The following is a 16,505-nucleotide window of genomic DNA, read 5'->3' as shown; positions in this document are numbered from 1 at the left end:
TTACCGTTATTATTTCTTATAGTCATTTTTTTTTTATAAATCAAGTTTTTCTACTAAATATAATGATGCGTTCACATTTGTTAAGCTCAGTAATGGAAATTGCGAATGAGTTGGTTGGCAGTTTATACTCTGAACAAGGAATATTAAATTTGCCACAAGAAGGGCACGTAGGAGAACCATTAAAAATATATACATATACATATATATACAAGTATGTATGTATGTATATGATCAGCGTGACGAGCTGAGTCGGTTTAGTCATCCGTACGTTCGTCCGTTTGTCTGTCTGTCCGTATATACGTAAAATAGTCCTTCCATTTTTGATGTATCGATCTGCAATTTTCCGCACGTCTTTTTATCTTCAAAAAGCTGTGCAATTGTCGGAACCACCGACATTGGACCACTATAACATATAGCTGCCATACAAACTGACCAATCAAAATTCAATCCTCGTATGGAAAACTTCTTTATTTGACAAGATATCTTCATAAAATTTGGCATTTATTATAATCTAAGGCAACGGCACAATCTCCGAAGAAATTGTTCAGATCGCAACACTAAAGCATATGGCTGCCATACAAACTAACCGATCAAAATCAAGTTCTTGTATGGAAACTTTTTTATTTGTGAGGGGCATTTTAAAAAATTTTATAATGAAAAGTTTTTGTTAAAGCACTTCAAAATTGTTGCTGAAGAAAGGGCTCTGCAAAATTATATATCTTTGTGCAAAAACTACAATTATAACATATGTAGATATTTGGTTTATGCCAACTACCGAGTAGGTAACACATCCGTAAGTTATTTTCGCAAGTGACTTTGTCATGAAAAAGTATTTGCATATTTGATCTAGTTCAAACTTAATATTATACAAATTATTATTCATTATATAATTATTTATATGGCAGGGATTAATAACATAAGTTATGCCTATTTTCCAAGCATTTTAATATGTACTCTTTTTATATTTCACAATAAAAATTTTCAAGTGTTTTTCGAGATCGTTCCAGATAAAGTTTACAACAATTTCGAATGGTCTTGACTAACTAACGTAGTTTTCCATTTCACATGTAATCTTAACAAAGTGCTCTCAATTGAAGCATACCCAGTAGTTACAGCTAAGTAACAAAAATGTTTTCCTCTAAAGCATTTTTTAATCAGCTAATGGCTACATGCACTCACTCATATTCTTAATATCTACGTTACGGTGCCGACTTGAATATGTATACGGTTTTAATACTAATCCAGAGCTGCAGTACCTAAGCAGCTTAAACACCTGTTCCGTTTCATATTTCTTTATCTTTTAATTGTGATAATCAATGAAGTTAAGCGTATTTTTCTTTCATTTTCCATGTGCTTAACAAGACTATATGGTGTTTAATTATAATCTTACTTATGAATAAATCTTTCTAACGTATCCACTTACATAGCTGTACTACTTCCTTTAACTTCTAACAAGCACTTCCTGATAAAATGCGGCTCTTATCTCTTCCATTGCTTTATATTTTCAATAAATTAGCAAAAAAAAACAAAAACAGCAAGTCAACTCGATAATTTTGTTTGAAGTGAACCGTTATTAAGCAATTTGAATTGTAATGTTGTAATATAGAGCGTTTTTTGCTTTTTTTATGCGTAGTCACATAAAAACATATATACGAGTCTCGTAAGAACGCAAACTTGAGCTTGAGAAACAGCCGGAAAGGAACAGGAAAAAAGTGCAGCACAACTAATTGGCAGACATGCTGGCTCCACTTAGTCTTCGCGCAACAATTTTATGGTAATAAGTTCTGGTGGAATTCCGCAAACAAACAGGCACAGCGTGACAACAACACAAACACACGCCATCGAGTGATATGCCTATATGCATGTCGATATAATATATATATATATATATGCAGAATTCTTGTAGTGGTATAAATAAAGTCTGCAAAAATATGGCAACAACACAACATAATCACGAGCTATTGCTACTTTTACTACAAAAGCACACACATAGATACACGCCAAGGCGCACAACTAAAAAGTTGCCGTTGCGAAAGTCGCCAGCCAGTTGCATGCAACTCCGGCCACTCTTCAAGTTCAATTAAGCTAAGGCTGTTGAAAATCCAGCAAATGATTGGCTTAATTCAGCCACCGCTCACCGGCGCTGCCACTGCTACTGATTGCCGCCACCACTAGCTGCCACATGTGTGCGTGTGTGTGTGTGTTTGCGTCTGATTTTATTGCTGTTGTTGTCTATGCGGTTGCTGGTGAATTGTAAGCACAGTGCGACAGGAATTGAGACTGGCGGCGCATGTGACAGCCACAGCCTTACGCACACAGGCCGACTAAATGCTTGCCACATTGGCTGCTTGGTTGCTTCGGCTGCCTATGAGCAATGTCTCCGCACTCCACTCTCCCCTGCTTATATGGAAATGAATGCACGTAGGTGCTGGTATGCGTGCTGCTACACATCCAGTATTTCCGGCTGCCAACATTTAAGTTGACATGAAATTGGCCAACATGCAAAGTGGCCAAGGCAAGTGTGTCGGGTATGTTAATTTGGCAATTTCATTATTTAGTTGCTCATTCGCGCTCTCTCGCTCGACGACGCTTTGCTACTTTTTGTGCTATTTTGTGCTGCAACTTGTTGTTGTTTGTTTTTGTGGCGATTGTTGTTGTGCGCATATGCATGTTGCAGCAGCTGTTGCCTGTTGTGTTGTCCGCATACCATTTGCCATATGTGGATTTATTGCGGCTGCGTGTGTGCTCGTGTATGGCGACGACAGTGCGCGGTGCAGCAACGAAAGGCGAAAGGCAAAACGTGGAGTACCGCAGATGGCAAAATATCCTCAGCTATTATGCACATTTTGCTTGGTTTGCTTATTTGTTTGTGGTTCTTCCTTTCAAAAGTTGTTGGATTCTTCAAAAGGAATTTAATTTGACAGCAAATTTATATAATTAAATCAAAATCGGCTGCCTTAATGAGAGGCACGAAATAATATAAAGATATAAAGAGGTAATTGCGAGTGTATGGCAACTCTAAAAATTCTATAACGAAAGTTGAATTTTTAAATTTTTTCTTGTTTGAAATAGAAAACATTTGTTTAGAGCAATTAACTTATGCTCATTTTAAGAATACCCTTTGTCGACTCGCTAAATGCGCTAATCTTCTCATCCAGGTTGTCTAGATACGATTATGGCTATAGTCTAAATATCAAGAATAAATGATCATATTCTTATCAGATTTGTTTTAAACGAAGAATTCTACTACCTTCAGAGAAGTTGTCTAAACGTTGCTTATTTAATTAAGAGACAACTGAAGTTGTGGCTTTCAAGAAGAAATAAAACTTTTATAATTTTATGTATTGGCAAGAACTTAGCTTTATTATAAAGATAAATGTTTGCATTCGATCGAGTGACCGCCGCTGTGGCTGAGTCGAATAAACTCCAGCCGAGGGACCCATTTTCAACCACTTGTGGGCGGCTTTATTAAAAACAAAAAAAAACAAGACGAACCAATGATTCCCTCTACCCATAAAGCACACTAAACAGTGAATCATCACTCCGATTTGGTTCATTAACGTACCAATTCAACCAAAAGTGAGCTTCATCGCTGATCAAAATTTTCTTTTTTTTAAACCATTATTTTGGTAATAAATTTGCACGATTTGCAAACATTGTTCCACAGTAAGTCTATTTATTATGAAATGACAAATCAAACTGAATTAAATCATATAACATTGACAGCTGCGAAAAAAAATATTGCCTCATCGAAATCCACAGGTCTAAAAAAATAATACCCGTTAAATAAAATAGGCTAGTCTCATCGTATGCTAGTACAATCAATAAATAGGTATTTTAGGCGCAGTTCTTAGATGATAATCAGCAATAGTATTTGTTTTTATCGTACTATAACAATAGATCTACTAAAACGAAATCCCATTTAAGTTTAGCTCCTGGGCAATCGACATAGGGCATACAGTAGAGTCGGACTCTACGATTTCTATTATTATAGCGATATTTTCGAAAATTAGATATAAAAGTATCCGAAAGTAATCGACGAAACCAAAATTGCGCGTGATTGGCATTTACATACATTACAACATTATCAGGACTATTGAAACATTCACGTTTTCAGCTTCCTGATCAGCCGTGCTCAAACTGTCTGATAAGTTTTTTTTTGGTACAAAATATAGTCTTTCTAATGCCAAAGCGCGATATACGATATAAGTTTATTCTGTTTTGCATCACAATAATGCACCATCCCACACATCAATGCTTATTCGTGATTTTGGCCAAAAACAAAACCGTAATCATGAATCAACCACCGTATTCACCAGATTTGGCTTCCTGCTACTTTTTCCTATTCCCGAAACTGAAGAAATCTATGAAAGGAAAGCGTTTTGCCACAACTGATGCGATCAAGTTAGAATCAAAGAAAGAGCTGATGGCCACACCGAAAAGCGCATCTCAGAAGTGCTTCGAGGATTGGAAAAAGCGTTGGCACAGGTGTATTATATCCGATGGGTATTACTTTCAAGGAGACAAAATAGATATTGGTGAATAAATAAGTACTTTTAAAAAAAATTCAAAACTCATCTTTTCCTTTGAACACATCTCGTAGATTACTAAATCTACAATATTTCATGGTAAATAATGGATGTCTTTTTACTAGGCCAATTAAAATTGAAAGTGCAATTGTAGAATAATTGTCAACCATTTATTAGGCAATTCTTAATATTATAATGACTGACAAATAATAAATATTTCAGGCTTACAATCTTCAACAATCTTCAACAAGCACAAATGAGCAATTTGTAATTGCTACATACATACTATTAATTGATGTTATTCAATACTTATGTTTACAAATACAAGCTCTTTATTTTTCAGCAAATATTCTGCATATGTATGATGTACTTCTAGATATTTGTCTAAGTTAAACATATGTACATATGAAATATTGAAATATTAACATAATCTTTACTTTTAGGCAATGAACATTTTGGCCGAAGGAAAATATGTGTAAATTTCCTTTTACGTATTGGTTTTTCTTTCTCTTATAAAAGTTGATGATATTGTTGTAGTTGCTGTAGCAGCATAAAATAAATACCAAGAAATGAGGACAGTCCTGTGCTGAATATAAATATGATTTAACTTGGAAGTTCGAGATGGACACAGTTCATTGGGTAGATGCCAAGTTCATGTAATCTTGTCATATAAATATGACGACCTGTTTCCTTCGACTTTAAGTTAATCAAATTGCGTATTATATATACAATCAGACTTAAAAAACTAAATTTTCAAGTATTTTAATAGAAACTTTTTTTATAGCTTTCAAAATAGGCGCTTTTTGGAAAGTACGAGCATGGCAACGTTTAACTTGCTATAAGCCTCGGCTAGGATGGATTTCCGTGCATTCTGCGAATTTTGTTTTTTTTCGATATTCATAAACAGATGTCTCGTCAGCAGTAATTATGCGTTTGATAAATGTTGGGTTCTCAGCTACGTTGTCAAGCATCTCTTCTCTACCCGACCGCATTTTTGCAAAAGATTCGGATATTTTAGTACCAATCTATCATTGCCTCGCTTTATATGCAAAACATTAACCAAAATGTGTTGAGTCGATACACAAGAGTTGTTGAAATTCCCTGCTATTTCCCTGATGTCAACACGATGATTTTCATGCATTGTTTCTTTAACCTTTTCGATGTTATTATCGATTAACAAAGATGGATGGACGACTTGCATTAGGCTCGATGACTTCACGATGAAAACCAGAGTGCCTTGGTTAGTGTTTTAGGCATGTGAACAGTCGCTATCCCAGAAGAATGGAGCAGTAAGAGTTGATTTAATACCTTAAGATAAGATTTGAAGGGTGTCAAAATATTTTCCGAGATAGCTTTGAATGTATCTCTTAATACTTTTTCAAAACTGAGCTAGACACATCTCGAAATTGTCTTTTTAGTAGGTACATAGGTTAGAAACCCAAATTTAGTAGAAACTGTATTCCAGCGTTACTGTCTGCTCAAAGATAGGAATCCAAAGTTTGGACTATTTTAAAAGAGATAAAAAATTTCTAATTTGGAAAGCTAGATTTTTTTCTTCTTTGCTACTGCTTGAACAATTCCAAGAATTTGATTCAAAGAAAAGAGTTTACAGTAAAAATTAGACTATGATTTCTAGCAACCCATCGACTAATTGAAATCACTCTTCACACTGCTGCTGCCACTTAAAATTGCAAAAATAGTAGACTGTAAAATATTTATAATCTGTGAGCGGCAATACAAAGTACGAGTGCCAAGCCGACATTGCAGAGGTTATCTGCGATCTTTTGGACTATCTGACATGAAAATTGCATTTGCAATTATAAATGAATTAAACAAGCACATACTCTATGCGGCATGCAGTCAGCCTCATGCCAAAGTGTATCAAGGTGTATTGAAGAGCGACGAGTAGTAGACGAGTAGTAAGTAGCGAGTTGTTAGTGCGCGCGCAAAAAAAAACAGAAGCAGTAGAAACTCAGAAGTAAGTCAAGAAGCTGCTAAGAGCGAACTGCATACAAGCGAAGAAAAAACCGAGTAACTTTTTTCCAAACCATTTTCCCCCATTTTCCTGTCCAAGATTTTTCTCATTTATTTGCTTGCAGATTTTCTTTTTTTTTTTTGCTGCTTTGCAAACGTGTACTTTTACACGCGCATAATATTATTTTAATTTATAATCAGGCAGCAAAAATGTTGCATTGAGCGCGTTGCAAGCGGTAGGTAGCACGCGAAATTGGGTCAAGACACAGTTGCCACATTCACTAAGAATCGCACGCGCACTCACACATACACACTGGCTCACTCACTTACTCACTAATTCATTCATTCACTCGCACGGCAGTCAGTTAACACTCATTCATGCGCGGCGCGGCACTCTGGCGGCCCAGGCGCGGCAACCCGCGTGGCCGTCCGACGCGCCGCCAACCGCGGCGAATACAGCGCGAACTTAAGCTGACACAAAGACAATGCGGGCGCGTCTAAATGCCTGAATGTTGGTATGCTGGAATGCCAGTGGGTTGAGTATTCCCGAGGCAACTCTGCGCGTGTCATACACACATATGGCTATGTATGTGTGTGTCTTGGCTTACCGCGCCGGCAGTCGTGCGAATAATATTAATTAAAATTATACAAACATATTTTTTGCTGTTGTTGCTTTTGTGATTTTTTTTGCAGCATTAACATATATTTAAATGATGTTACTTACCCTCCTATCAACAACCGCCTATTTATTTACGTACACCTGCTTTGATGTCTTACATTTAATATTATTTTTTTTTGTTCGCCATCTCCTTTCAGTTTAGTTTAGTCTTAGCTGGTAATGAATTGTGGCCCATGGAACGGCCGGAGGGAATGCCAAACATAGTCTCTTTAGAAGTGATGTGCGGTAAGGATCATATGGATGTACATTTGACATTTTCTCATCCATTCGAGGGCATCGTCAGCTCAAAAGGTACTCATTTAATTTTTGTTTTTTATTTTTTGCTTGTAATACCTTGTAATTTTTTTATTTTTTAATTATTAACTGACATCCATTAATTATATTCGCCACAGGACAACACAGCGACCCGCGTTGCGTTTATGTGCCGCCGTCGACGGGCAAAACGTTCTTCTCATTTCGGATATCATACTCACGCTGCGGCACGAAGCCAGACTTACATGGACAATTTTATGAGAACACGGTGAGTTGCGGTTACGAAAAAGGTGGATTGAAAAAAAATAACCACATAAAAAATACAAAATGACAAGTGAAGACATAATGCAATCATATTAAAACCTTGATTCATTATATAGCTCTCGAGGGAATTTGATACAAATTTTAAATTTAGGCAAAGTTTTTTCCATTATACAATTAGCGAATGTTAGTTATACCGCACGACGGTTGGCAACCAAGTTCTTCCTATATGTTTTATAAAGTTTTTTACTTGTTCTCGACTCGAGGGAATATGAACGAGCTCTACTTTTTTTATTCGTTTCGTAAGATTACTCCGAAAGAAACCAACCTAGTGCCGCTAAGTCCCTCTGCACTTAACCTTTTGAACTCAAAAACGGACTCTCTCTTGTTCTCCTCGCATTAGTTGATACCACAATGACTGAGAAAATCAGAGATTGAGGACGTTTGAAGAGTGGAGCCAGTCCAATTCACCGCCAGAACATAACTCGGTCTATCTTCATATAAAGGAACTTTGATCACTCACGCCGTTGTGACTCTTCACTTGTACACTAGATTCTCTCTATAGTCGACACTACTTAACCTGTATCGATATATATTTGTATTCGCTCAAGGACTTTCATCCCAGCAACATATTGATGCATCAGGGAGCTTGCATATGCGATAGTCTCCGGGTCTCAGTTTTCTCTCTACGCCCCTGACAAAGATACATCGTTTTCTGTGGTGCCCTTCTTTTTTAGAAATTTGACAAAATTGATTTTCTCTGAACTATTATAAGCAAATAGTAGATTGATTTTACCAAAAAACTTAACTACGTCTTTAAAACGTTTGATGTAAATTTTGACCAATTTTTAATAGAGATAATATTAACTTTCTAGGTTCCAGTTCACAACCCTAGTTATTAGACCATCTGCAAGAAAGCTCTACTTATTTAAACTCACCTTAACAATGGACTGAGTTCGAATAGTCCTTTCCCAGATTATCGTTATTAGAAGACTCCCATAACTAAGCTTCTCATAAAGGTAGTAATAAATGTGACTGTTTGGTTTATGAAGGTTTATAGCGGTTTTCAAAAGCGAATAATATCTGGAAACACTCCATCCATCTAGCCAGTATCACTTAGCAATTGAAAAGGAAGAAGAAGAAAATATTTGTTGCTAACACTTAATTCTGAATAGCTAGCGAATACTATCAAAAATTGTAAATGAAGTATTTTCCTAAACAAGGCCATACTAAAATCGAATTCGAATTTGTTTAATTTCTCAACTGCAACAACATATTTACTTGTTCAATAACAGGTGGTTGTGCAATATGACAAGGATTTACTGGAAGTTTGGGATGAAGCGAAACGTTTACGCTGTGAATGGTTCAATGACTACGAGAAGACCGCATCGAAACCACCAATGGTCATAGCCGATTTGGATGTAATACAATTGGACTTCCGCGGTGAGTTGAAATGAATTGATTTCTTTTTTTTTTCTTTAAAAGCTAAAGTATGTTTAGTGTTATAAGAAGCTATTGCACGACTTTTCATTTATTCAACTTCTATCTATTTCGTATAGGCGATAATGTTGACTGTTGGATGGAGATACAGCATGGTAAAGGTCCGTGGGCGCCGCCAGTGAGCGGTATTGTGCCGTTAGGTTCTACACTTACACTTGTGGTTGCCATCAATGATTATCGCGGTAAGTAGTTATACAAGCATATTGAATTTGTAAGTTATGGGAGTTATGAGTTGCGCATCTATGCCAATATATTTATACAGGGTAGGTCGAAAGCTCAAACATTTTAATCAAACATTATTGAGATAAGCGATACGGGTAACAGTTGTGCACAAAAATGTAAAAATATAAAAGTATTTTTTCAAACTTGTGAGAAATATAAGTGATCTTGTGAATCACTATGGTACATTTCTGTACCCACTTACAACAAGTTTTCAAATATTTGTTCTTTTGAATCACGCAATATAGGGTTTCGTGTCTTCTTCCATTCCATTTCCATTCAGATGGACCACCGTGTGTTAAACGCGTCATCGGCAACCACAATATGAAGATCGTATTTCGTTTACACTGTTATCTTCTTATTAACATGTTTTTCTTTAGTCACTGCTTTAAAAAACTTGGATTTGCCACTTCAAAGTTAGTGGCGCCCCGAGCTGTCTATAATTAATGAGTGAATTTCACGGTACTTTTATGTGGTTTTCTGCAAATAACCCAGGTATTAAGATGTTTATGTTAGAAGTGAAAGAGAGTTAAATGTGGATCAAGTTTCAGACAAGAAGAGTATAAATATTATATTTCTACAATTGGATATTGACATTTCAAATTAAATTAAATTAAGGAATAGCTTAGATCAAATAATTTTGTCACTAAACAGCATGATTAAGAAAACTTCAAGAGCAAAATTTTAACAGAATAATTCCTTTGAGTGAAAAGATAAAAAGTAAACCAAAAAAATTAAATATTTTTTTTATTTCCTAAACGGGAAATCTGGAGGGCCAACAACGTCAGTATAATAGGAACTGAAATCCCTGCCCCTGGCTTCCGTAAACCGGTGGCCTTGGACGGTTTTGTCCAACGCTTGTTGGAGGTACCGGACGATTTACAGTGTTACTCTGAGTTTTTGGCGGCTGAGAAAATGGTACAGTGGAGGATAACTGTGGTGTTGGTGATGCTGGAAGCTGTATGCTCGTAGACAGATTTTGCGACAGTGATGGCTGAGGCAGTTTTACAGTAGGCGATAATTGAAGGGAGGATGGAAGCTGGACATTCGTTGTTGGAATTTGTCGAGGTGGTTGAGGAAATTTAATCGTGGAAGATAATTCTGGGGCCGGTCGATACTGGAGGTTTGCAGTGAGGTTTTGTGGTGGCGGCCGAGGAAATTTAATGGCTGAAGATAATTCCGGGAATGGTGGAGGCTGGACGTTCGCAGTGGGTTTTTGTGGTGGCGGCTGAGGAAGTTTAACGGTAGAAGATAATTCCGGGGAAGGTGGAGGCTGGACGTTCGCAGTGGGGTTTTGTGGTGGCGGTTGAGGAAATTTAATGGTTGAATATAATTCCGGGAACGGTGGAGGCTGGACGTTCGCAGTTGGTTTTTGTGGTGGCGGCTGAGGAAGTTTAACGGTAGAAGATAATTCCGGGGACGGTGGAGGCTGGACGTTCGCTGTGGGGTTTTGTGGTGGCGGTTGAGGAAATTTAATGGTTGAATATAATTCCGGGAATGGTGGAGGCTGGACGTTCGCAGTGGGTTTTTGTGGTGGCGGCTGAGGAAGTTTAACGGTAGAAGATAATTCCGGGGACGGTGGAGGCTGGACGTTCGCAGTGGGGTTTTGTGGTGGCGGCTGAGGAAGTTTAACGGTAGAAGATAATTCCGGGGACGGTGGAGGCTGGACGTTCGCAGTGGGGTTTTGTGGTGGCGGTTGAGGAAATTTAATGGTTGAATATAATTCCGGGAACGGTGGAGGCTGGACGTTCGCAGTTGGTTTTTGTGGTGGCGGCTGAGGAAGTTTAACGGTAGAAGATAATTCCGGGAACGGTGGAGGCTGGACGTTCGCAGTGGGGTTTTGTGGTGGCGGCTGAGGAAGTTTAATGGTAGAAGACAATTGAGATGACGTTGGATCCTGGATATTCGCTGTTGGATATTGTGGTGGGGCAAAAGCATTTATATTAGACGGATTTTGTGGTTGCGGTTGATTATTTACAGTTGTAATTGGATTTTCAAGCAGTGATTGTGGAAAATTTATAACCGAAATCGGATTTAGTTGTTGCGGTTGAAGATTCATAGATTCCGAAAACGAATTTTGTGAATTTTCAACGTCTAGGTTGGAACTGCTTAGATTATTTTCGTTGGGTAAAGCAGGTTTAAGCACTTCATTGCTGGCTGAAACTGAGAACTGCGGTCGTATAAAATCCAAATATGATGTTAGAATTCCATTCTGATTTTCAGTTGGAAATATCTTATTTCCATATTGTGCTTGTAGAAACGAGTACCAATCATTTCTATCATCAAATTCCTTTCCGTTCAATTTAGAAGCATATTCCTTTAAAGCCGTGTATGTTGATAAAGCTCCATAATTCAAATTTTCACCACTTAATTCATTCACATTGAATATCGAACATTCTGCCCAGCAGACGCTTATTATAAACAACACGACAAACTTCATCTCACCCTACACCGGTTGGCGGTTAAGCTAAGAGTTACTTACCTAACTGGCAATGATTGGTCTTATAAATAGCGATTGGTAGCTGCTCAAGTTTATGTTGACAGATAATTGTTTGTGTTATCAGTAACAGTAGCAGTACGAGACAAGTTCAAATTTACATAGTTAGTGTTTTGTCTGCTGAACCTAAAGGCAATGCTAATTTCCGGTGATAAGATATGCGGCATGCCGAAATTTGATTTGTTTTTCGAGTTCGTTAGACTTGTTGTGCAAAAAAGATATACGTTACACGAGCATTAAGGTGAAAGAATTGGAAAGTCGTAAGAAAAAACTAATTTCAGGTGCAACGACAAATTTCTTAAGAAATTTCGAATTGTTTTCGACACTAAAAGTAATTATCTTCGTTAAATACTGATCAAGTTCGTCACTTTGAAAATTATATTCTCAAAAATATTTAAAATAAATTAAATTTTCCACGAATATCAACCGCATTTAAGGTTTATTTTCGACATTCGGTTATGAGTGTGGCAATTGTGTAAACCGTGACTAGTCCCCTTAAAATAAGTTCAAAGTTCTTTACACTTGTGGTACTTCGGGACGAAAGGAGATTGTTGTCATCTCTGTATTCCGCCTTTTTTCTAATTTTATGATCGGTTTCCCGGCAAATAGATATATTTTTTTCGATTCCACTCGATCCTATACCTTCCTTACCAACTTCATGGTATTTTCTATTTTATTAGAAATTAAACTTATCTCGATGATATGTTTGTTTCTTTTATGCTTTGGTCTATTACGAATATTTTATATGGTATAGTTCATCATTCCATGGTGAGCGTGATTATATCTTTTGTTAAGTTAGGTTGTAAAATCATCCCATCATCACCACATACTCTTAGTGCCCTAGTAATTTTCGAAGCGTCAGTTTAGTGTATAATAGCGAGACTTTTAATTACTGTGCTTTTTATGAATTCCTAAGAAAGCCATTAAACTGGAGTCAATAATTTTCGAAGCAAAAAAAAATTATAAACATATTTGAAAAGGTAGATAAAATAACAAAAATTAAGGAACAATAGTTTACAAGCGATCTAAGGTCAGGAAGAGGTAGGAGAAGGCAGGTCTGAGTTCCTAAAACGGTTTATCTCTTTCCAGGAAAACTAAGAATCCTATGGAAAAAAGTAAAATAGCAAAGTTGGAGTTAATAAGATCTTCAGTTTCTATGTCAATACATTTTCCAGATAACCTCAAAATTTATGTGAGAAACTCAAGTAACCAAGTTTTTGATCCTTAATTTTTATTTAAAGTCAAGGAACCTGGAGTAAGATTAGAAATCACTCTTACGATATGTGGTATTGAAAATAGTCCTGACCCGGTGGGAAGAAAATATTCATTACAAATTTAAAAATTACTTAAGTGCTTGCAAAAATAGTTATTCTAAGATCAATTTTCTCTCTACTTCTTCTACACATTAAGATAGCATACATTTTACTTCACTTAACAATTATACGAGAACAGAGAACTGTTAATAACTTCAGTTCTCCACCATCACGTAATACTCTATTCTTCCTTTTGAGTTTAACTAATGTCTCATTTTTCTCCTCCACCGCTTTGTTTAGGCGAATTCGATATGCGTGTCAAGTCGTGCGTCGCTTCCGATGGTTCCGGTCATGTTATCAATCTTTCCGATGAATTTGGCTGCGTTTTGCGTCCGAAGATGATCTCACGCTTTTTGAAGGCACGTGCGCCCGATGAGCGTGCCACCGTCATAACATATGCCTTCTTCCACGCCTTTAAATTCCCCGACGCGTTGAGTGTACACATCAAATGCAAAGTGGAAATCTGCCGCCACGGTTGTCTGGATCATTGTCAGCTCACAGGCAGCGTTAACGAGCGTAAAGATGTGCTCATGAACGATCCGCCGGGCAATCAGAATGAGCTCAGCCAAGAGAGTATAGGGCACGGTGGCTTGCATGGTGGACAGCAACCAGCGCTAGGCGGTATGCCTTTAGGTGGTGTTGGCGGCGGTGGTTTAGGTGGCGTTGGTGGAGGCGCGGGTGTTGCTATGGGTGGCGATGGTACCGGCGATCATGATATTTTCTACGATGACATTATACACAACCGTAAACAGCTTTCGTCAATTAATAGTGGCATAGCTAACATATTGGATCAATTTAATATGCACGAAAAGAATGCTAACCTATCGCCGCGACCCGTACATGAAGAACCCGAAGATTCGGATCTCGACTCGTTATTCGGCGAAGATGAGTTGGCCGAATTGGATGAGGCGCAATATATGGAATTGAAAAAGAGCGGTAAATTTCCGCATGGACCACGACAATTTGAAGCACAGAAACGTATGGGTGTGCCCATGGCCGGACCACGTTCGCTAGAGCCCAAAACTAATAACGATGCACCACATCCAATTTATCGCCCACAAACGGAAGCATTAAAACTCACGCGCGAAGATCATATTGATCTCGATGCAAGCGAAGAATTGTTGAAACAAAAAGCAAATAAAACCGCTGACAACGACGAACACGAAAAATCCACACGCCGTCGTCGCCGATCGATCGTGATTGCCGATCGTAAGGTGCGTAGCGCAGATGTTGGCGTTAGCGGTCTCTACGATGTAATCTCCGAAGCTGATCTTGCCTTCTCGCCAGACTCCAAACAGGAAGCGGTCACTGTATTCCAGGGTAAAATAAGTGAAGAGGTCGTCTATGGCATCTGCATGCCGGTGCCTGGCTTCAGCATACTGTTCATTGTCGTCATTTCGGCTACCATTGTTTCGGCATTAATCGCCGGCTCGCTGCTCTATCGCTATCAATTGCAAAAGGAGGCGCTCGAGAAGCAAACGCCAATGCCGGCGCCTGGTACTTTCGCCTCATGGATGACTTTACGTCTCTTCCGCATGCGTCACATGCAAGAGCAACAACAGCGACAGCAAATCGGTGGCGCTGTGGCAGCTGCGAGTGCGGTTGCGCATGACACGGTGCAGTAGAAGTGGAAGTGGATGGGTGGAGGTGTTCGGTAGAGCGGAAGTAGTTAAATGAAGTGTGCTTCAACATCTATATTTTGAAAAATCAATAAAAATTCTATAAAATATTTAAATTAAGCTTCCTGTACGCGCTGTGTGCGCTGATGACAATAGCTGGTATCGATGTGTCAACGACTGAAAGCACACACACAATGAGAACTTTTCAAAAGCTCAAAATAAAATAGCAATTTTTTAGCTCTATTTATTGGTACTTTTCCTATTTTCTTTTTACACATGTAGTTGAAGAAGAAGTTAATGTGTTTAAAGCACATTTTCGGGCAGCACTGCAATAGCAAATCACTAAACTACCACAAGCCAACATTTACACACATACCAACAATATTTATACAGCCCCATTAGTGACTATATCTTTATATTGCCTAACACACACTGTGTTTGTTTTTAACGAAATTTCAAATAAAAATAAAATAAAAATCGGTGCTTTTAGGTGCATTTACTTACTAGTGAATTTAACTAAAATATTTAATTTATTTGATATTTTTATTATTTTAAAACATTAGATAACTTAATGTCATATAATTTATTTATTTATCTTTTAGCCAAAACTATCCACTTCATAATATTTATGTTCATAAATGGATTTTGTAAAAGTTCATTTTTCAGATTTTCAATTAAAATTATTTCATTTCCATATCTTCGCCTTTAATTTAAGCTTATTACTTATTTTGCAAGTCGGCAACTTAAGACAATTTTATGGAATATTTTTATTATTTGATTCAAATTCAAAATCTTACTTTAGCAACGAAAATGAAGAGTGTGAATTGAAAAGTCAAAATTGCGTTTGTTTTTGCATTTTGTTTTGTTTTTGGTTTTTATAAATCGACACTAATGAATGTTCAACACAAACGAAAATTTAAATTTATACTTAAGTCAGTTTATATTATTTATTTAAAATTATTGTAGTTGTAATTGAATACTATGATTATGGCGAGAATGGACAAATTAATTAAATTAAGTAATAAATAAAAAAAATAATAATAAAATAAATATAAAATTATAATGCATTTTTAATTGAGACGAAAAGGACGCCCATGACACTGTTCTGGTAAAAAATTTTTCAACAAAGTTATTTTTTATAGTCTTTCAATGAAATGAAAAAATTTATAACTTTTTATTGTTAACTATTAAGGGTTAAAAAGTTGGACCAGATACCAATATCGAAGCCCATTACTTTAAATTATTTAATAAATTTTCAAGAAATATCACTGCTGCTTTAAATCAGAGTTCGAATTCACATAGATTACAAATGAAGTACTTTTTTATTTTAAATTAACTTCATTGTTAGATCATAAGACGAAAAATTAGCAGAGTATATTTCCTTGCAAATGTCTTTACAATATTATGGATATTGAGATTTACGCACATATATTTTCAGATTAAATCATATCAAATACCGTTTGGGATTTTATACCCTGAATAGGGTTTATTCAAATTGCCACGAAATTTGTAACACCCAGAAGGAAATGTCGGAGACACAGTACTTAAGTAAGCACTGAAAAGCTCGAGCATTCTATAAAAAATTTATAGAAGCACTTCAAAATCATTTCTTGACAACACATTTGCCAAATACAAATTCCTCATAACCGGACACCTAGCGTC

General features: G+C 37.0%; 1 protein-coding gene across 1 annotated transcript in view; it reads left to right on the top strand.

Annotated features, from left to right (window-relative positions):
• The window catches only part of m (miniature), a 55,801-nt gene extending 40,715 nt beyond the window's left edge, over positions 1 to 15,086 (top strand). The window contains exons 4-8 of the mRNA XM_036376186.2: positions 7,320 to 7,473; positions 7,575 to 7,702; positions 8,991 to 9,138; positions 9,255 to 9,377; positions 13,465 to 15,086. Coding sequence (XP_036232079.2) covers positions 7,320 to 7,473; positions 7,575 to 7,702; positions 8,991 to 9,138; positions 9,255 to 9,377; positions 13,465 to 14,849 — 1,938 coding nt within the window. The 3' untranslated portion in view covers positions 14,850 to 15,086. The remainder of the gene's footprint in view (positions 1 to 7,319; positions 7,474 to 7,574; positions 7,703 to 8,990; positions 9,139 to 9,254; positions 9,378 to 13,464) is intronic.
• Positions 15,087 to 16,505: the final 1,419 nt, after the last annotated feature.

The sequence above is a fragment of the Bactrocera oleae genome, chromosome 5 (genome assembly GCF_042242935.1).
Source record: "Bactrocera oleae isolate idBacOlea1 chromosome 5, idBacOlea1, whole genome shotgun sequence".
In the NCBI taxonomy this organism is placed as follows: Eukaryota; Metazoa; Arthropoda; class Insecta; order Diptera; family Tephritidae; genus Bactrocera; species Bactrocera oleae.
Note: the sequence above shows the minus strand (reverse complement) of the source record. Positions and strands in the feature narration are given on the sequence as shown.